The following is a 22,542-nucleotide window of genomic DNA, read 5'->3' as shown; positions in this document are numbered from 1 at the left end:
TAGAACCAATCAGAGATACATAGATAGATAGATAGATAGATAGATAGATAGATAGATAGATGATTTATTAGGGCAATTGACTCATGCACTAATGGAAGCTAAGAAGTCCTGTGATAGGCCATCTACAAGTAAGAGAACCGGGGAAGCCAGTAGTGTGCCTCAGAACCAGAGGGGCTACTAGTATACCTTTCAGTCCAAGGCCAAAGGCCTAAAAAATTGAGGGGCTGCTGGTGCAAGTCCTGGAGTCCAAAGGCCAGAGAATCTGGAGTTCTGATGTCCAAAGGCAGAAGAAGAAGAGTGTACAGCTCACATAGAGGGAGAGAGAATTCACCTTCCTTCTTCCTTTTTATTGTATTCATGCCCTCAGTTGATTGGATGGTGAAGGCAGATCTTCCTTACTCAGTCCACTGATTCAAAGGTCAATCTCTTCCAGAAATACCCTCACAGATATACCCAGAAATAATGCTATACCACATATCTGGGCATACCTCACTCCAGTCAAGCTGACACCTTCAAATTAACCATCATAAGCATATACCTTATCAACTTGGCATCCATACGCATCTCCTTAAACCACACAATCTTCAATAAAGGCAATTAACAATGTTACAGTTTTATCAAACATGATACAACTGTTCTGCATACAACCAAAAACGCACTAATCCCATCACTAGAAGAGGAGGCAAAGTTCTTAAGTGATGCTCACTTTTCTCCTGATATTCCATAACTTAAATACTGTGATGAAATATTAACAATATTTAAATACTGATAGAAACTCAATGCATCTTATATTATATAATAAATGAATAAGAGAGGAAAGAAAGCAAAGATAATTGTTTAATGTATGTGTATATATATACACAAACATATTCTTACAAAATAAGGAGGAAATATTCATGGCAATTACAGTCCTTGTTTCTATAACTGATCATTTGGTTGTAGCTGGTATTGATAGCTATCTTCTTCTATTATCCATTTTGTATTCCCTTTGACTTCAGGAAGCACCTCAGCTGGTCATGGTTCTTTATCTGGGGGGCAAAGGTGACCTAAACCTTCATTCCTAAATGGTCTGAGCCATTTGCAGTCTTGCCTGGATTAGGTTGCTATAGTTTCCCATTGAACTTAATCATAGAGAATGGTAATGTTAAGAAATACTCCCAAAGGATCACTTGTATTTTAGACATACTCTTTCTCACCGCCACTGTGGAGTACTGGTTCACTTTCCCCTTGGTATTCTGAAAAGATCACCCCAGCGAACATCATAACTCCCTTCTTAGCCTGTTGACTCAGAAGCATGAGGAGCCCAAAGTGACCAGGTGGTAATCTTAACTTCCGGTTTAATGGAATCATTGTGTCTCCTGGCAGAAGAATCCCTTCCTCTGGAACTAAGACTTCTAAGCCAGCAGAGCATAAAGTCACAAGAACAAGAAGAAAAAAAACTGCTAGTAGGTTACTAGGGGTAATGGTGAGTGGTACCACTCCCATTTCCACCCCTTGATTCTAAGACTTATGAATCTTGGCTATGGGAGAAACTGTACCATACATGGGACACTGATTCAGAGCATCTACAGCTTTCTGGAGAACCTTGCCCCAGCCCTGAAAACTGTTATCATCCAGCTGGAGCTGCATGTGCAACTTCAAAAGGCCATTCCATCATTCTATAAAGCCAGCTGCATCAGGATGATGGGAAACATGGTAAAACCAGTGAATTCCACGAGCGTGAATCTTCCCAGTAAATTACAATGTTTGGATCCACTTTTGTCTCTAATAGTTGTAATAATCAGTTTTAATAAAATAAGCTCTTTCTGTTTCCATAGTTTACAATACAGATCCTTTTACACATCCATATCAACTTAACTACACCCAAGTTTTATGACATAATTCACTGCAGCATATACATCCGGTTCTAAACATTGAATACATTGATCATCTTGATCTATCTAATGGACATGAATTATTTTCCTAAACTAATTTTATCTTTTTCTAGACAGTTTGGCAGAGAGTAGTATATCTCTCTCTGAACTTACATTTTATTGGATTCACTTCAGAATGATGAAGAGTGCATCTAACATTCAGCTAGAGGAATCTCAAGGTCAGAAAAATCACAATTTTTCTGTTATTCTGTCCAAAAAAAAGCAAACAAAAAAGCCAAACACAGTAACTATATTTAACTCTGCAGGAAACATTTGCTTAATGATGAACTTATGAGGGTTGAATGGCCAAATGCAATGACTGGGAAGTACTTGTGAGTGTATTTGCTAAGTTTGGAACTGCAATAACATGCTGATCTTTACTGTCAAGTGTAGCCATGTCCTTGGGAGGACCAACATAATCTATTTCTTACCATGTATTTTTCTTAGACCATTCAGTAAAGTCAGGGTTAATTGCTAATTGATTTGTTATAGGTTCATCCCTTTATGTCAATTCTGTCTACCACTTACCATAGCTGTCATCCCTTTTTCCTGGACCACTGAAAGAACATTACAATTGGTCTTCCATCTCTAGACTGGTCCCTGCCAATTTCTCAACACAGTCCTGCCAGTTATTTTCTATAGTATAAGCTGATAATGGCATCCCCTTGTGACTTCGTAACACTTTTAAGGTAAAATTCAAAATCATAAGCTTTTTCTTGCAAGACCCTTTACAATCTCTCTGCTCCCTACAGCTCTCATCTCCCAACACTGTTCTGACATGCATCTTTCCAGCCAGCCTTACTGAAAATTGTGTAGATCCTTGAATGCTCATCTGGAATGGACATCTGTGCCTTTTTTCCTCCACCTGGAATGCTTTCTCCACCACTGGCATACCACGCACTTACAACCCTGCACACACCTTTTGTCTACTCAATTCCTACTCACATTCAAAAGTCACTCTAAGTGCTGCTTCCTCCATGATCATCCCTACTTGCTTCCGATTTAAAAGCCTTTCACCTTGCTTCAACAAGCACCCTTGAAATTTATCCCCTAGCATCAGTACTCAATACTCAAACAAGCAGTTTACATGTGTGTCTCCTCTTCTAGACTGCATGTTTCATGAGACAAGCACCAGGTATTCTTTTAGAACTGCATATTCCCAGTGCTAGTAGAGTGCTAGTCTCCTTGTAAATATTAAAAAAATTGTTGGGTGGGCTGCGCGTGGTGGCTCATGCTTGTAATCCAAGCACTTTTGGAGGCCGAGGCAGGTGGATCACCTGAGGTCGGGAGCTCGAGACCAGCCTGACCAACATGGAGAAACCCTGTCTCTACTAAAAATACAAAATTAGTCAGCTGTGGTGGCACATGCCTGTAATCCCAGCTTCTCGAGAGGCTAAGGCAGGAAAATCGCTTGAACCTGGGGGGCTGAGGTTGTGGTGAGCCGAGATCATGCCATTGCACTCCAGCCTGGGCAACAAAGGTGAAACTCCATCTCAAAAAAAAAAAAAAATTGCTGAATGAAAGAAAAAAGGAAGGGAAGAAAAGAAGGAAGGAAGGAAGAGCTCTGGGTAACCCTCTGTTCACTCACCTTTAAAATCGTAGGGTCTCTTAGGGTACTTCGCAGTATGAAATTCTGTGATTACCACCTTAGATGTAAAAAGGAATTAAGTGAAAGATGCCTGAAAACTAATGGGATATCATATTAGTTTTGTTAACTAGTAACATTTAACATTCTTAAAGGACCTCAACTATGCTGAATATTCACCTCCTATTCATTATATTTCATCAAGATTGTATGTAGTAATCTATGTCCTAAGTAATTATGAGTCAAGTAATTTAAGTAGCATGAGCTAATTTTGAGTATTACATGAAGTATCACCTCTTAAACATGTGACAGGGAAACTGTAGAGTCTCCGGTCCTTAAGGTACAACCAATTTAATGGTTTCAACTTTTAACCAGTGATCTCTTCTCAAGCAAAATCTGCTTATAGCAAATGTGAAAGTGATAAATATTTAATCTGTAAAACCCACCAAAGCAGTGTTGCTTGATTTAATGACTGGGGGGGTGGAAGGTAGCCTGAATTCCTGATGGTTATATTGCTGTCCTTTCAATGTCATCCTTGAGACTCCTCTGTTTAGGTGCTGAGGACTCCTTGGAGCACAGTTTGAAAACCATTACAACAAAACAATTGTGTCTAACCCAACATCCTCAAAAAAAAGAAAATGAGATCCAGATGGTCAGTGATTTGCACAACATCTTCACCAATTAGTTGTAGCCAAGAACACTGGTTTCTCTTTTTGACACCAGTATCTGCAACATGGTAGCATGTATATTACTGGGGTCAAGTTAGGTTTCATGCAACAGTCACAGGGTTTATTAAAATCCCATAAAAGAACCTTGACTCACCTTCTCTTCTTCCTATCTTCTAATCAAGCATCACTCCATAACTGAGCATATAGTTTGGCTTTTTACACGGGTGATTTGTGGTTCTTGGGTCTTACGGATTTAGGTCCTGTATAGCAGGTTTTCATTGACGAATAATTTTGTAAGTGATTAATAATCATCATAAATGCCTGTATTATATCTCAGAAATAATTCCAGCTCCTGTCACATTTGTGGTCATAAGCAAGGCTTTACAACGGGATTCCTGGAACACCAGAAGTGGAATTTTAAGTGAAGTAGGGGTTCTATGTTGAAAGGTCACCTTTTCTTCATTGCTTTTAAATAAAGAGTTTATTGGTGTGGTCAGGTAGTTAGTAATTCCCCGACCACCAAGGGGAAAGAGAAGTCTCATATTTTTTTTAAGTGCTTAAGTTTTTTAAAAAATATTTCAACCTTATTTTTCTTTAAAACATCATTTTATGAAGCTTTCATTGTATTTTCAGATCCATGAATTTTCTCTCATTGATTACATAAATCTTTAAAAAAATAAAATAAGAGAAATAATATCTACTACATCTTTTCATGATACTAGAGAGAGAAGTTTGGATAGCAAATATTAAGAAAAAATTATAAAGACATTTAACCACAAAATCCTGTGGTTAATCTTTATATTTGTCACTTTTCATCAAGCTCAGAGATTAGCAATCACTTCTGGAGGTTCTTAAAAGTATTTGAAATTGTAGGATCAGGTTATGTCTAACCCATTTTGTGGAAGCTGCCAGTCCTTGTGAATATGTGTTAATAATGACTATAGATAACATTTGTCTGTGCACCATGAGCCTGGCAAGTTCTCAATGTTTTTACAACTTCGACTAATTTAATCATCCAAAAGTTTCCATGAATTAAGTACTATTACTATTCCAATTTTAATAAAGAGAAGTCTAAAGCCCAAAGAGTTCATGCAATTTTCCTAGTATTGCATAATAATGGAGTATAGGGACCAAGGCACTCAGTGACCAATGTCGACATTCTTAAACACTATGTTACACTATATCTTTCTATTGTTTACATTGGGTAGAATCCTACAGAGGGATTGGAGGTTGATAAAAACTGTTGAGAAACTCTATCTTCCAAAACAACAAATAACCCTTGAATGGGTGACCCACAGGCTTTACCTGGGCCCCTAATGACCCAAGAATCCATAGACCAGCTATTGAAATGTATATTTAGGACAGTCCTCCTACTCATTCTTCTCTCCTCTTGTACTTTTTAAATAGATTTGGTCTTGAGGTACAGTGATTTGTGACTTGTCTTATCCTCCCTATTGTAAATTCTAGAAGGACAGCAATAATGTCTTATTTGTAGCTCTAATTCCTGCTTTATTAGGGACTATGCCTTATAGATACTGGAAAACTGAATTTTCCAGTAGAACCAAAGAATACTACATTCCTTGGCCAGGTGGTATGCTGGTAAATGTTTAACCACCAACTCTGGAGGAATTTTTAAAGTCCTGCTTTGTAGCATTTTCCATTTCCCATGGTGTAAATATGATTCCCATTACAAATTTGAATCTACTAACTAACATAATGTCCCTGAAAACAGGAGTTAGGGAGTTAGGAAGAGATGCTAACAACAGGCTCTCACCAGCTGCCAAGGAGAATGAAGGCACGTAGCTGTGTTGGCCATTTAAAAACAATGTAAGTCCCACTGAAGAAAGTTGATGAAAAAGAAGAAAAGATAGGAGTAAATCTTGACTTCACAATTTCTACTAAACTCTCACGAACCACCCTAAGGTTGCATTAGTGGCTTCTTCTGTCACCTTCTCAAAGCACCTTGTAGACCATTCATCAAACTGTTAATCTCGCTGTCTTTTTACTTGTTCAGATTCCCCTAGTAGATGGCAAACTCTTTTTTTTTTTTTCCCGAGACAGAGTCTCAAAGGGACTACAAGGAGATTGTAAATGCTTTGAGGGCAGAGATTATATTATTTTTGTTTTAGCCCCTGAGTCTGGCCCAAAGAAAATACATTTTTTTAAATTACTGAATAAATGAATGCTTGAAAAATTTGGTTCTACCACAAGATTGTATTCATTTCTTTATTAGCAATTAGAGGTCATGAGTATTCACCTGGATTTTGGCCTTAATGCAAAATTTTCCTGCTTTGTTGATTTATGGTTGATCCGTAGCATTACCCTTCAACATAGTTATTTGTAGTTGGTGATTAAGTTCTGTGGACTTGTGATTAAGGAGTAATTAATTTTCCATACTTAACAACACTAATGAAATTTCATGTGAAATGAAAAGTAACTACAGAATTAGCATTTGCATCTACTTAGCAGCTTGTCTTCATTATATAACAAACAGAAACAAAGTACTTCAAGTTCATCCTAGCCAAAGGCTTGAGAAGGGAATGTAAGGAGCTAGCTAAAGAGAGACAGGCAGGCAAGCAGACAAATAAGCAGAGAAGGCTAACTTAAATTATTATAGATGTATTTACAGAAATGGGTTATCAGTTTTAATGCAGATATACTGGATAATAGAAAAAATTGAATAATTTATCCGGCAATTTTCACATAAGCAATATTATTAAAATGAAGACATGAAGGAAGAGGTGATAGAGGAGAATATATAGAGGCCATGAATAAATGCATTAGGCAGCAGAAATTGTGAATGTTTTAGTAGGTTTGGACTAGGTTTAAAAAAAAAAGAAAGAAAAAAGTACTTAATTTCTATGAAGTCTTAAAATATTTCCTGAGTGGAATTGCCCAGAGTGGGAAAGTTTATTCCCATCTTTTTATTGCCACTAGTGTTTTCAAAGACTAAAAGCAAGTCTTTGTCATTCTATATTCTGGAAAATATTAAAAAGAGTAACAAATTAGAGGGTGGTGATAGGGGATGGGAAAAGCTGAGGAATAAGAGTGCTCATAAGCCAAATAAATGTGTACATGAAGATAGCTATGAAGAGCCCTAAACTGCCCTGTGCTGTTTTGCACATTTAAGGAAAAAAAAACCTTTTTTTAAATACAAATACCTCATTTTCTCCTTAACATGTATAATTACATTAATGCCATTGTTATTTTGTATTTCCATAAAATATTATTTTAAAAAACATACTGACCTTTAATTACAGATTAAAAAACAACAACATATTGCCATTTTCACAAGAAATAAACCTAGATGCTAGCTAAGCAGACTTGGTTTCTTTAGAAGAGTCATAGTACATTCAGGCATAAATTCCTGTTAATATGTGTTTGTTTTTCAACGGGATGGAGCCTCTCATTTAAACAAAGACAACTTTTACAACTTTAGAAACAGATGATCCCTCCAGTTAAGACTATTTAGGAAAAAAAGGGATTTTTTGAGTATTAAATCAATTTCAGCACAATACCTTCTAATAGCCAGAAATGTAATAAGCACTCCTGAAACCAAATTCAAAAGAAAGTGTCGATGTTCTTCTCTCATTAGTGGCTGCTCTGTTTGAGGGGTATGTGTGCCTGTGTGTGTATGTGTGTGTGTGCATGCATGCACGTGTGTGTATTTCTTGCTAATTCTATACTATTGGATAAATGCAGAGATATGAAAAATACATGTATTTGTCTTTGGGGTTTTTTTTTGAACAATATTGCCTATGCTATTTAAATCACTGGAAATTGCAACTTTCTGTTTCAGTGAATTTTCCAGATATCAAGTGTCAGTCCTCTGAGCCCAAGCTAAGCCATCATATCCCCTGTGACCTGCACGTACACATCCAGATGGCCGGTTCCTGCCTTAACTGATGACATTCCACCACAAAAGAAGTGAAAATGGCCTGTTCCTGCCTTAACTGATGACATTGTCTTGTGAAATTCCTTCTCCTGGCTCATCCTGGCTCAAAAGCTCCCCCACTGAGTACCTTGTGACCCCCACTCCTGCCCGCCAGAGAACAACCCCCTTTGACTGTAATTTTCCTTTACCTACCCAAATCTTATAAAACGGCCCCACCCCTATCTCCCTTTGCTGACTCTCTTTTCAGACTCAGCCCGCCTGCACCCAGGTGAAATAAACAGCTTTATTGCTCACACAAAGCCTGTTTGGTGGTCTCTTCACACGGACGCGCATGAAATTTGGTGCCGTGACTTGGATCGGGGTACCTCCCTTAGGAGATCAATCCCCTGTCCTGTTCTTTGCTCCGTGAAAAAGATCCACCTATCCACCTACGATCTCAGGTCCTCAGACCCACCAGCCCAAGGAACATCTCACCAATTTTAAATCCGGTAAGCGGCCTCTTACTCTCTTCTCCAACCTCTCTCACTATCCCTCAACCACTTTCTCCTTTCCACTCTTCAATCTCTCCCTTCTCTTAATTTCAATTCCTTTCATTTTCTGGTAGAGACAAAGGAGACACATTTTATCCGTGGACCCAAAACTCCGGCGCCAGTCACGGACTGGGAAGGCAGCCTTCCCTTGGTGTTTAATCATTGCAGGGACGCCTCTCTTGATTATTCAACCACATTTCAGAGGTGTCAGACCACTCAGGGATGCCTGCCTTGGTCCTTCACCCTTAGCAGCGAGTCCTGCTTTTCTGAAGGAAAGGCAAGTACCCCAACCCCTTCTCTCCATGTCTCTACCCCTTCTCCACCTTTCTAGGAGGCAAGAAACCCCCAACCCCGTCTCCTTCACCGTGAGTGGCAAGTCCCGCTTTTCTGGGGGGAGGGGCAAGTATCCCAACCTCATATCTCTGCACCCCGATCCCTTATTTCAATGCCCCGACCTCTTATATCTCTGCGCCCTGATCCCTTATTTCTGCGCCCCAACCTCTTGTATCTCTGTGCCCCAATCCCTTATTTCTGTGCCCCAACCTCTTATATCTCTGCACCCCGATCCCTTATTTCCACACCCCGACCTGGTATCTCTGCGACCCAACCCCTTCTCTGCTTTTCTGGAGGGCAAGAACCCCCCACCCCTTCTCCGTGTCTCTACTCTTTTCTCCGGGCTTCCCTCCTTCACTATGGGCAAGTTTCCACCTTCCATTCCTCCTTCTTCTCCCTTAGCCTGTGTTCCTAAGAACTTAAAACCTCTTCAACTCTCACCTGACCTAAAATCTAAGCATCTTATTTTCTTCTGCAATGCCGCTTGACCCCAATACAAACTCAACAGTAGTTCCAAATAGCCAGAAAATGGCACTTTCAATTTTTCCATCCTACAAGATCTAAATAATTCTTGTCATAAAATAGGCAAATAGTCTGAAGTGCCTGACATCCAGGCATTCTTTTACACATTGGTCCCTCTCTAGTCTCTGTTCCCAATTCAACTCATCCCAAATCTTCCTTCTTTCCCTCCCATCTGTCCCCTCAGTCCCAACCCCAAGTGTCGCTGAGTCTTTCTAATCTTCCTTTTCTACAGACCCATCTGACCTCTCCCTTCCTCCCCAGGCTGCTCCTCGCCAGGCCGAGCTAGGTACCAATTCTTCCTCAGCCTCTGCTCCTCCACCCTATAATCCTTTTATCACCTCCCCTCCTCACACCTGGTCCGGCTTACAGTTTCGTTCTGTGACTAGCCCTCCCCCACCTGCCCAGCAATTTACTCTTAAAAAGGTGGCCGGAGCTAAAGGCATAGTCAAGGTTAATGCTCCTTTTTCTTTATCCCAAATCAGATAGCGTTTAGGCTGTTTTTTATCAAATATAAAAATCCAGCCCAGTTCATGACTTGTTTGGCAGCAACCCTGAGACACTTTACAGCCCTAGACCCTAAAAGGTCAAAAGGCCGTCTTATTCTCAAAATACATTTTATTACCCAATCTGCTCCCGACATTAAATAAAACTCCAAAAATTAAATTCCGGCCCTCAAACCCCACAACAGGATTTAATTAACCTCGCCTTCAACGTGTACAATAATAGAAAAACATTGCAATTCCTTGCCTCCACTGTGAGACAAACCCCAGCCACATCTCCAGCACACAAGAACTTCCAAACGCCTGAACCGCAGTGGCCAGGCGTTCCTCCAGAACCACCTTCCCCAGGAGCTTGCTACAAGTGCCAGAAATCTGGCCACCAGGCCAAGGAATGCCTGCAGCCCAGGATTCCTCCTGAGCCGTGTCCCATCTGTGCGGGACCCCACTGGAAATCGGACTGTTCAACTCACCTGGCAGCCACTCCCAGAGCCTCTGGAACTCTGGCCCAAGGCTCTCTGACTGACTCCTTCCCAGATCTTCTTGGCTTAGCAGCTGAAGACTGATGCTGCCTGATCGCCTCAGAAGCCCCGTAGACCATCATGGACGCCGAGCTTCAAGTAACTCTCACAGTAGAAGGTAAGTCCGTCCCCTTCTTAATCAATATGGAGACTACCCACTCCACATTACCTTATTTTCAAGGGCCTGTTTCCCTTGCCTCCATAACTGTTGTGGGTATTGACAGCCAGGTTTCTAAACCTCTTAAAACTCCCCAACTCTGGTGCCAACTTAGACAATACTCTTTTAAGCACTCTTTTTAGTTATCCCCACCTGCCCAGTTCCCTTATTAGGCCGAGACACTTTAATTGTCTGCTTCCCTGACTATTCCTGGATTACAGCTACATCTCACTGCTGCCCTTCTTCCCAATCCAAAGCCTCCTTTGCGTCCTCCTCTTGTATTCCCCCACCTTAACCCACAAGTATAAGATACCTCTACTCCCTCCTTGGCGACCGATCATGCACCCCTTACCATCTCATTAAAACCTAATCACCCTTACCCCGCTCAATGCCAATATCCCATCCCACTGCGTGCTTTGAAAAGATTAAAGCCTGCTATCACTCACCTGCTACAGCATGGCCTTTTAAAGCCTATAAACTCTCCTTACAATTCCCTCATTTTACCTGTCCTAAAAACCAGACAAGTCTTACAAGTTAGTTCAGGATCTATGCCTTATCAACCAAATTGTTTTCCCTATCCACCCCATGGTGCCAAACCCATATACTCTCCTATCCTCAATACCTCCCTCCACAATCCATTATTCTGTTCTAGATCTCAAACATGCTTTCTTTACTATTCCTTTGCATCCATCATCCCAGTCTCTCTTCGCTTTCACTTAGACTGACCCTGACACCCATCAGGCTCAGCAAATTACCTGGGCTGTACTGCCGCAAAGCTTCACAGACAGCGCCCATTACTTCAATCAAGCCCAAATATCTTCCTTATCTGTTACCTATCTCAGCATAATTCTCATAAAAACACACGTGCTCTCCCTGCTGATCGTGTCCGATTAATCTCCCAAACCTCAATCCCTTACAAAACAACAACTTTCCTTCCTAGGCATGGTTAGTGCGGTCAGAATTCTTACACAAGAGCCAGGACCGCACCCTGTAGCCTTTCTGTCCAAACAACTTGACCTTACTGTTTTAACCTAGCCATCATGTCTCCGTGCAGCGGCTGCTGCCGCCCTAATACTTTTAGAGGCCCTCAAAATCACAAACTATGCTCAACCCACTCTCTACATTTCTCATAACTTCCAAAATCTATTTTCTTCCTCATACCTGACACATATACTTTCTGCTCCCCGGCTCCTTCAGCTGTACTCACTCTTTGTTAAGTCTCAGAATTACCATTGTTCCTGGCCCGGACTACAATCCAGCCTCCCACATTATTCCTGATACCACACCTGATACCACACCATGACCATATCTCTCTGATTCACCTGACATTCACCCCATTTCCCCATATTTCCTTCTTTCCTGTTCCTCACCCTGATCACGCTTGATTTATTGATGGCAGTTCCACCAGGCCTAATCGCCACACACCAGCAAAGGCAGGCTATGCTATAGTACAAGCCACTAGCCTGCCACTTAGAACCTCTCATTTCCTTTCCATCGTAGAAATCTATCCTCAAGGAAATAACTTCTCAGTGTTCCATCTGCTATTCTACTACTCCTCAAGGATTATTCAGGCCCCCTCCCTTCCCTACACATCAATCAAGCTCAAAGATTTCCCCTGCCCAGGACTGGCAAATTAGCTTTACTCAACATGCCCCAAGTCACAAAAACTAAAATACCTCTTAGTCTAAGTAGACAGTTTCACTAGATAGGTAGAGGCCTTTCCTACAGGGTCTGAGAAGGCCACCACAGTCATTTCTTCCCTTCTGTCAGACATAATTCCTCAGTTTAGCCTTCCCACCTCTGTACAGTCTGATAACAGACCAGCCTTTATTAGTCAAATCAGCCAAGCAGTTTTTCAGGCTCTTAGTATTCAGTGAAACCTTTATATCCCTTACAGTCCTCAGTCTTCAGGAAAAGTAGAACAGACTAAAGGTCTTTTAAAAACACACCTTACCAAGCTCAGCCACCAACTTAAAAAGGAATAGACAATACTTTTACCACTTCCCCTTCTCAGAATTCAGGCCTGTCCTCAAAATGCTTCAAAGTACAGCCCATTTCAACTCCCGTATAGATGCTCCTTTTTGTTAGGCCCCAGTCTCATTCCAGACACCAGACCAACTTAGATTGTGCCCCAAAAGACTTGTCATCCCTACTCTCTTCTGTCTAGTCATACTCCTATTCACCGTTCTCAAAGACTCATACATGCCCTGCTCTTGTTTACACTGCCAGTTTACACTGTTTCTCCAAGCCATCACAGCTGATACCTCCTGGTGCTATCCCCAAACCACCACTCTTAACTCTTAAAGTAAATAAATAATCTTTACTGGCAAGGCTATGCTAAACCTCCTTAGGCACTCTCTAATTAGATGTCCTAGGTCCTCCCAATTCTTAGTCTTTTAATACCTGTTTTTCTCCTTCTCTTATTCTGTTTAGTTTTTCAATTCATACAAAACTGTATCCAGGCCATCACCAATAATTCTAAATGACAAATGTTTCTTCTAACGACCCCACAATATCACCACTTACCACAGAATCTTCCTTCAGCTTAATCTCTCCCACTCTAGGTTCCCATGCCGCCCCTAATCCCGCTCGAAACAGCCCTGAGAAGCATCGCCCATTATCTCTCCATACCACCCCCCAAAATTTTCACCGTCCCAACACTTTACCACTATTTCGTTTTATTTTTCTTATTAATATAAGAAGACAGGAATGTCAGGCCTCTGAGCCCAAGCTAAGCCATCATATCCCCTGTGACCTGCACGTACACATCCAGATGGCCGGTTCCTGCCTTAACTGATGACATTCCACCACAAAAGAAGTGAAAATGGCCTGTTCCTGCCTTAACTGATGACATTGTCTTGTGAAATTCCTTCTCCTGGCTCATCCTGGCTCAAAAGCTCCCCCACTGAGTACCTTGTGACCCCCACTCCTGCCCGCCAGAGAACAACCCCCTTTGACTTTAATTTTCCTTTACCTACCCAAATCTTATAAAACGGCCCCACCTCTATCTCCCTTTGCTGACTCTCTTTTCAGACTCAGCCCGCCTGCACCCAGGTGAAATAAACAGCTTTATTGCTCACACAAAGCCTGTTTGGTGGTCTCTTCACACGGACGCAAGTGAAATCAAGTATTTGTGTTTTTGAGCACCAAATTGCTTTTCTTTAATAAATGTATTCATATATCTAAAACATTTTAAAGTCCCTGCTTTCCTAAGCAGAATATATATAATATAATTGAGGTTTTGACTCCCCATCAGTGTCATTAATAATAGTGCTTACTGTTTAATGCTGCCATACAAGGATACCTCAAGACCCACTAAATATACTAGGTGTTTTGGTTCTAGTCTGAGGGACTCCAAAATTCTATATGTTTTGAGCGGTTTACTAACAGTTTTGTCTGCCGATAATAATTCTCTCTTTATCATTATTTGTTCTCTGTTAAGGCCTAAAACTGAATCATCATATTTATCAAAATGGTGCATATTAAAAATGCAAAGTAGATTTTTAGTTTAAATATTCTAACATCCCTTCCTTTTAGTTTTTTTGTAGTGATCGGGTCTCTCTTTTTTGCCAAGGCTGGTCTCGAACTCCTGGCATCAAGTGACCCTCCCACCCGGACCTCCCAAAGTAATGGGGATTACAGGCTAAAGGTATAAGCCACCACACCCAGCCACCACACACATCTCTTGACACTAAGTTTGGACTCACTTTTTTTTTTTTTTTTGGTTGTGATTAAAATAAACAAGGTATTTACAATACTTACATGTGAAAAAATGAGGTGCTGGATATTTTGGGAAGTCATGAAGATCACTAACAATATAAAAAAACAAAGTTCTGAGAATCTGACTCAAAGATAAAAAGTTTATTCTAGGTCCACTGGGTATGCTGCTGGTTCCTCTTGTCAACTGACATCTCGAGGACAGATGGAAATATTTCAGAGACTGCTCTTTTATCTGAGAAAAACTGTGAGTGCTCACTCGCCCCACCCTTGGGCCTTCTCCTTCCCTCTCACTTTCATATGCATGCAGCCATCCCCCCACACGCATCTCTTAAGGCTTTTCTGATAAGGAGGGGTGTTCTATCCATGCATCCTTTTTAAAAATAATAATAATAATAATAATTTTCTTGATTGTCTACCCAAGGTTCCTTCTGCATTTCAGGTCACATGTGCAATACTAAGCAACAGACATAAAATCATGACAGATGTTCTGAGTGAACTGAAGCTGCTGACCATCTACCACTTTCTCCTCTGCCAGCTGTAGTTTCACGACAAAGAAAGATGAAAATTTACCAAGCAGAAGATCTCTTTTAGGCCACAGAGATTTAAGGGCAATTGTAAATATTTTTGTTCCATTTCTTTGGTTGAAACCCATTTTATACCTGAAACATTAATAAAAACGTATTTAAAGATAGACTGACTACATATCTTTTGAGAGCAGAAGGAGGAACTCTTAATAATAATGAAATGGGCTTCAGCCCTCAGGCACTGGAGAGTCCATGCCAACCGGGAGTGGAAGGGATCCCTCAGCACACCACAACATGGCCAGACTGCTTCTTTCTTTCTTAATTTTATTTTAAGTTTGGGAATACGTGCGCAGGACATGCAGGATTGTTACATAGGTAAACATGTACCATGGTGCTTTGCTGCACCTATCAACCCATCACCTAGGTATTAAGCCCAGCATGCATTAGCTATTAATCCTAATGCTCTCCCTCCCGCAACCTCCCTGACAGGCCCCAGTGTGTGTTGTTCCCCTCCCTGTGTCCATATGTTCTCATTGTTCAGCTCCCACTTATAAATAAGAACATGCGGTATTTGGTCTTCTGTTCCTGTGTTAGTTTGCTGAGAATAATGGTTTCTAGCTCCAGCCATATGCATGCAAAGAGCATAATCTTGTCGTGTTTTATGGCTGCATAGTATTCCATGGTGTATATGTACATTTTCTTTATCCAGTCTATCATTGATGGGCATTTGGGTTGATTCCATGTCTTTGCTATTGTAAATAGTGCTGCAATGAACATGGGTGCATGTATCTTTTTTTTTGGGAGGGGTGCGGGGGACAGAGTCTTGCTCTGTCGGCTAGGCTGGAGTGCAATGGCATGATCTCAACTCACTGCAACCTCCATCTCCCGGGCTCAAGCAATTCTTCTGCCTCAGCCTCCCGAGTAGCTGAGATTACAGTCGTGTGCCACCATACCCGGCTAATTTTTGTATTTTTAGTAGAGATGGGGTTTCACCATGTTGGCCAGGCTGGTCTCGAACTCCTGAGCTCAGGTAATCCACCTGCCTAGGCCTCCCAAATTGCTGGGATTGTAGGCATGAGCCACTGCTCCCGGCCGTGTGCATGTATCTTTATAACAGAATGATTTGTATTCCTTTGGGTATATATCCAGTAATGGGATTGCCGAGTCAAATTGTATTGCTGAGTCTAGGTCTTTGAGGAATCGCCACACTGTCTTCCACAATGGTTGAACTAATTTGCACTCCCACCAACAGTGTAAAACTGTTCCTATTTATCCACAGCCTCGCCAGAATCTGTTGTTTCCTGACTTTTTAATAATAGCCATTCTGACTGGCATGAGATGGTATCTCACTGTGGTTTTGATTTGCATTTCTCTAATGATTAGTGATAATGAGCTTTTTTTCACGTTTGTTGGCTGCATAAATGTCTTCTTTTGACAAGTGTCTGTTCATGTCTTTTGCCCACTTTTTTAACAAGGTTGTTTGTTTTCTTCTTGTAAATTTGTTTAAGTTCCTTGAAGATTCTGGATTTTAGACCATTGTCAGATGGATAGTGTGCAAAAATTTTCTCCCATTCTGTAGGTTATCTGTTCACTCTGATGATAGTTTATTTTTGCTGTGCAGAATCTCTTTTTTTTTTTTTTTTTTTAGACAGAGTCTCACTCTATCTCCCAGGCTGGAGTGCAATGGCACGATCTCAGCTCATTGCAATGTCTGCCTCCCGGGTTCAAGTGATTCTCATGGCTCAGCCTCCCAAGGAGCTAGGATTACAGGCACGTTCCACCACACCCAGCTAATTTTTGTATTTTTAGTAGAGATGGGGTTTCACCATGTTGACCAGGCTGGTCTTGAACTCCTGACCTCAGGTGATCCACCCGCCTTGGCCTCCCAAACTGTTGGGATTACAGGCATGAGCCACCACACCCACAGAGCTCTTTAGTTAGATCTCATTTGTCCCAAAACTTTTGCTTTTGTTGCAATTGCTTTTGATGTTTTTGTCATGAAATCTTTGCATGTGCCTGTGTCCTGAAAGTTATTGCCTACATTTTCTTCTAGAGTTGTTATAGTTTCAGGTTTTACATATAAGTCTTTAATTCATCTTGAGCTAATTTTTGTATAAGGTGTAAGGAAGGGGTCCACTTTCAATTTTCTGCATATGGCTAGCCACTTTTCCCAGCACCATTTATTAAATAGGGAATCCTTTCCCCATTGCTTTTGTCAGGTTTATCAGAGATCAGATGGTTGTAGATATGTGGTCTTATTTCTGAGATCTCTATCCTGTTCCATTGGTCTATGTGTCTGTTTTTGTACCAGTACCATGCTGTTTTAGTTACTGTAGCCTTGTAGGATGGTTTAAAGTTGGGCAGTGCGATGCCTCCAGCTTTGTTCTTTTTGTTTAGGATTGTCTTGGCTATATGGGCTCAAAGAACAAACAAACCCAAAAGCTAGCAGAAGACAAGAAATAACCAAGATCAGAGCTGAAGTGGAGGAGATAGAGACATGAAAAATCCTTCAAAAAAAAGCAATGAATTCAGGAGCTGATTTTTTGAAAAAACTAATAAAATAAACCACTAGCTAGACTAATGAAGAAAAGAGAGAAGACTCAAATAGACACAATAAAAAATGATAAAGGGGATATCACTACTGACCCCACAGAAATACAAACAACCATCTGAGAATACTATAAACACCTCTATGCAAATAAACTAGAAAATCTAGGAGAAAGTGATAAATTCCTGGACACATACACCTTCCCAAGACTAAACCAGGAAGAAGGTGAATCCCTGAATAAACCAATAACAAGTTCTGAAACTGAGGCAGTAGTAAATGGCCTACCAACAAAAAAAAGCCCAGGACCAGACAAACTCACAGTTGAATTCTACCAAAGGTACAAAGAGGAGCTGGTACCATTTCTTCTGAAATTATTCCAAACAATTAAAAAGATCCCTAACTCATTTTATGAAGACAGAATTATCCCAATACCAAAACCTGGCAGAGATACAACAAAAAAAGAAAACTTCAGGCCAATATCCCCGATGAACATCAATGCTAAAATCCTCATGAAATACTGGCAAACTGAATCCAGTGGCTCATCAAAAGGCTTATCCACCACAATCAAGTTGGCTTCATCCCTAGGGTGCAATGTTGGTTCAACATATGCAAAACAATAAACGTAATTCATCACATAAACAGAACTAAAGACAAAAACCACACGATTATCTCAATAGATGCAGAGGTCTTCGATAAAATTCAACATCTCTTTATATTAAAAACTCTCAATAAACTAGGTGTTGATGGAACATGTCTTAAAATAATAACAGCCATTTATGACAGACACACAGCCAATATTATACTGAATGGGCAAAAGCTGGATGCATTCCCCTTGAAAACCAGAACAAGACAAGGATGCCCTCTCTCATTACTCCTATTCAATATGGTATTGGAAGTTCTGACCATGGCAATCAGGCAAGAGAAAGAAATAAAGGTTATTCAAATAGAAAGAGAGGGAGTCAAACTGTCTGTTTGCAGGTGATATAATCCTATATCTAGAAAACCCCACCATCTCGGCCCAAAAGCTCCTTAAGCTGATAAGCAACTGCAGCAATGTCTCAGGATACAAAAATCAATGTGCAAAAATCACAAGCATTCCTTAGACCAACAGTAGACAAGCAGAGAGGCAAATCATTAATGAACTCCCATTCACAATTGCTACAATGAGAATAAAATAGCTAGGAATACAGCTAACAAGGGAAGTGAAAGACTTCTTCAAGGAGAACTATAAACCACTGCTCAAGGAAATCAGAGAGGACACAAACAAATGGAAAAACATTCCATACTCATGGATAGGAAGAATCAATATCATTAAAATGGCAATACTGCCCAAAGTAATTTACAGATTCAGTGCTATTCCCATTAAACTACTATTGACATTCTTCACAGTCAGACTGCTTATTTAAGGGAGTCCCTGATCCCTTTTCTCCTCACTGGGCAGGACCTCACAACCATGGCCTCCAGCCACCCCTGTCAGTGTTCTCTGGCCAACAAAGATTTGTAACCCCCCTGGGATGGAGCTCCCAGAGAGAGAGGCAGGCCACCATCTTTGCTGTTTGAGTGACTCAGCTATTCCAGCCTTCAGGCTTTGGAGTGTCAGAGACGACCAGGGGCTGAAGCAAACCCCCTAGCACAGCATGGTTGCTCTACCAAAACATGGCTAGACTGCTTTTCTCCTCACTGGGCAGGACCTTCCAACCAGGGTCTATAGCCATCTCTTATAGGTGCCTTTGGGCCAGCAACAGACCTATAATTCTCTGGGATGAAGCTTCCAGAGGGAGGGGACAGGCTGCCATCTTTGCTGTTTCACAGCCTTCACTGGTGGTGCCTCCAGGTCCTGGAAAATCCGAGGTGACTAGGGACTGGAGTGGGCCCAACCGTACTGCACCAGCCCTACAGAAAAGTAGCCAGACTCTTACATTGGTGTCTGTTCCCATATCTCCTCACAGGTACTCCAGACCTGGGCCTCCAGCCACTCCCTGCCAAAGCAATCGACCCTGTAGAAACTCAGCAACTTTCTGGACAGAGCCTCCAGGGGCAACTAAAAGCATCTCTGTCACTGCCTCTGTAGTGAAACTGCTGTTGCCACTGTCAGACTAATGAAGGAGCAAAGATCCCAAATGCCTCATTCACACCTCCAAGGTGCAGTCGACCCAAAGAGAGGAAGCCAGTCCATCTCCCATGGGTCCCACACACCCCCAGCTGCTCATCACCAGACAGGGAATGCCTGGCTTAGGCCCACAGCACAAACCCTCCATCCTGGGCTGATTGCATTGAGCAATTGCTGATCTGCATCTCTCTGGAGTGGAGTCCCCAGGAAACAAGCAAATGACCCTCAGCCACAATCACTACTAAGATACCTCCCTCTGGCCAGGCACAGTGGCTTATGCCTGTAATCCCAGCACTTTGGGAGGCCGAGGCGGATGGATCACGAGGTCAGGAGATCAAGACCATCCTGGCTAACAGGGTGAAATCCCGACTCTACTACAAATACAAAAAAATTAGCTGGGCGTGGTGGCGGGTGCCTGTAGTCCCAGCTACTTGGGAGGCTGAGGCAGGAGAATGGTGTGAACCCGTGAGGCAGAGCTTGCAGTGAGCCGAGGTCGCGCCACTGAACTCCAGCCTGGGTGACAGAGCAAGAATCCATCTAAAAAAAAAAAAAAAAAAAAAATCCTAAACAAAGCCTCAGCCCAGTGGAAACACCAGAAAAGAAATCTATTGACTACACTCAATCTACACAGCAGTAAAAGGAGCACCCACATGCAAACATGAAAAAGAACCAACACAAGAACTCTGGTAACTCAAATGACCAGAGTGTTGTGAGTCCCACAAACCGCTGCACCGGTTTTCCAATGAGAGTTCTTAACTAGGCTGAACTGGCTAGAATGACAGAATTAGAATTCAGAATATGGATAGGAACAAAAATCAATGAGATTCAGGAGAACAGCAAAACACAATCCAAGGAAAATAAGAATTACAATAAAGTGATACAGGAGCTGAATGATGAAATAGCCAGTATAGAAAAGAACCTAACGGATCTGACAGAATTGTGTGAATAACACAATACAGGAATTTCACAATGCAACCACAAGTATTAACAACAGAATAAATCAAGCTGAGGAAAGAGTCTCAGATCTTGAAGACTGGTTCTCTGAAATAAGACAGTCAGACAAAAATAAAGAAAAAAGAATTAAAAGGAATTAACAAAACCTCTGAGAGTGTGAGATTATGTAAACAGGCAAAATCTATGAATCATTGGCATCCCTAAAAGGTGAGGGGCCCAGGAAAAGTAAATAACTTGGAAAACATATTACAGGATATCATCAATGAAAACTTCCCCACCCTTGCTAGAGAGGCCAACAGTCAAATTCAGGAATTCAGGATTTTCCAAGGTAAAAATGAAAGAAACAATGTTAAAGGTAGCTAGAGAGAAAGGGCAGGTCACCTACAAAAGAAACCCCATCAGGCTAACAGCAGACCTCTCAGCTTAAACCCTACAAATCAGAAGGGATTGGGGGCCTATACTCAACATTCTAATATCTAGAAAACCCCATAGTCTTGGCCCTAAAGCTCCTTAAAAGTTTCAGGATACAAAATCAGTGTACAAAAATCATTAGGATTTCTATATACCAAAAACAGCAAAGCCTAGATCCAAATCAGAAAGGCAAGCCTATTCACAACTACCACCAAAAAATAAATACATAAAATAAAATACCTTGGAATACAGCTAACCATAGAGGTGAATGATCTCTACAATGAGAATTACAAAACACTACTCAACAATCTCTACAAGGAGAATTACAAAACACTACTCAAAGAAATCATAGAAGACACAAACAAATGGAAAAACATCCCACGCTCATGGATAGGAAGAATCAATATCATTAAAATAGCTATACTGCCCAAAGCAATTTACAGATTCAGTGCTATTTCTATCCAACTACCAACACATTCTTCACAGAACTAGAAAAAAACTATTTTAAAATTCATATAGAACAAAAAAAAAGAGCCCAAATAGCCAAGGCAATCCTAAGCAAAAAGAACAAAGGTGGAGGCATTATGTTACCCAACTTCAAACTATACAGGTTACAGTACTGAAATAGCATGGTTCTGGTACAAAAACAGATACATAGACCAATGGAACAGAATAGATAACCAAGAAATAAGAACACACATCTATGACCATCTGATCTTTGACAAGGCTGACAAAAACAAATGATGGGAAAAGGCTCCCTATTCAATAGATGGTGCTGGGATAACTGGCTAGCCATATGCAGATGATTGAAACAGGACCCCTTCCTTACACTATAAACAAAAATCAACTCAAGATGGATTAAAGACTTAAATGTAAAACCCAAAACTATAAAAACCCTGGAAGACAACCTAGACAATACCATCCTGGACATAGGAATGGGAAAAGATTTCATGACAAAAACACCAAAAGCAATCACAACAAAAGCAAAACTGACAAATGAGATCTAATTAAACTTAGGAGCTTGTGAACAGCAAAAGAAACTATCAACAGAGTAAACAGACAACCTATAGAATGGGAGAAAATTTTTGCAAACTCTCCATCTAACTAAGGTCTAATATCCAAAATTTACAGGGAATTTAAACATATTTACAGGAGAAAAACAAACAATCCTATTAAAAAGTAGGCAAAGGACATGAGCAAATGCTTTTCTAAAGAAGACGTGCATGCATCCAACAAGCATATTTTAAAAAGCTCAATATCACTGATCGTTAGAGAAATGCAAATCAAAACCACTAACGAGATAAGATACAAGCCAGAATGACTATTATTAAAAAGTAAAAAAATAAATAAATAAATAAATAACATTTGCTGGCAAGGTTGCAGAGAAAAGGGAACACTTATACAATGTTGGTGGGAGTATAAATTAGTACAACCATTGTGGAAAGCAGTATAGGGATTCCTCAGAGAACTAAAAACAGAACCACTGTTTGGCCCAGCAATTTCATTACTGGGTATATACCCAAAGGAATATAAATCATTCTACTGTAAAGGTGCATGCATGCATATGTTCATTGCAGCACTATTCACAATAATAAAGACATTGAATCAACCTAAATATCCATAAATGGCAGGTTGGATAAAGAAAACGTGGTAC

The 22,542-nt window shown here is 40.8% G+C and overlaps 1 protein-coding gene across 1 annotated transcript; it reads left to right on the top strand.

The window, feature by feature from the left end:
• The first annotated feature begins 1,509 nt into the window (after nt 1-1,509).
• On the top strand, nt 1,510-9,671 carry LOC134728678 (uncharacterized). Its single transcript, XM_063595085.1, has 3 exons — nt 1,510-1,695; nt 8,436-8,549; nt 8,666-9,671. Exons 1-3 carry the CDS (start codon nt 1,510-1,512, stop codon nt 9,410-9,412), a joined length of 1,047 nt encoding a protein of 348 aa, XP_063451155.1. The 3' UTR covers nt 9,413-9,671.
• Nucleotides 9,672-22,542: the final 12,871 nt, after the last annotated feature.

This window comes from Pan paniscus, chromosome 13, assembly GCF_029289425.2.
Source record: "Pan paniscus chromosome 13, NHGRI_mPanPan1-v2.0_pri, whole genome shotgun sequence".
Classification (NCBI taxonomy): Eukaryota; Metazoa; Chordata; class Mammalia; order Primates; family Hominidae; genus Pan; species Pan paniscus.
Note: the sequence above shows the minus strand (reverse complement) of the source record. Positions and strands in the feature narration are given on the sequence as shown.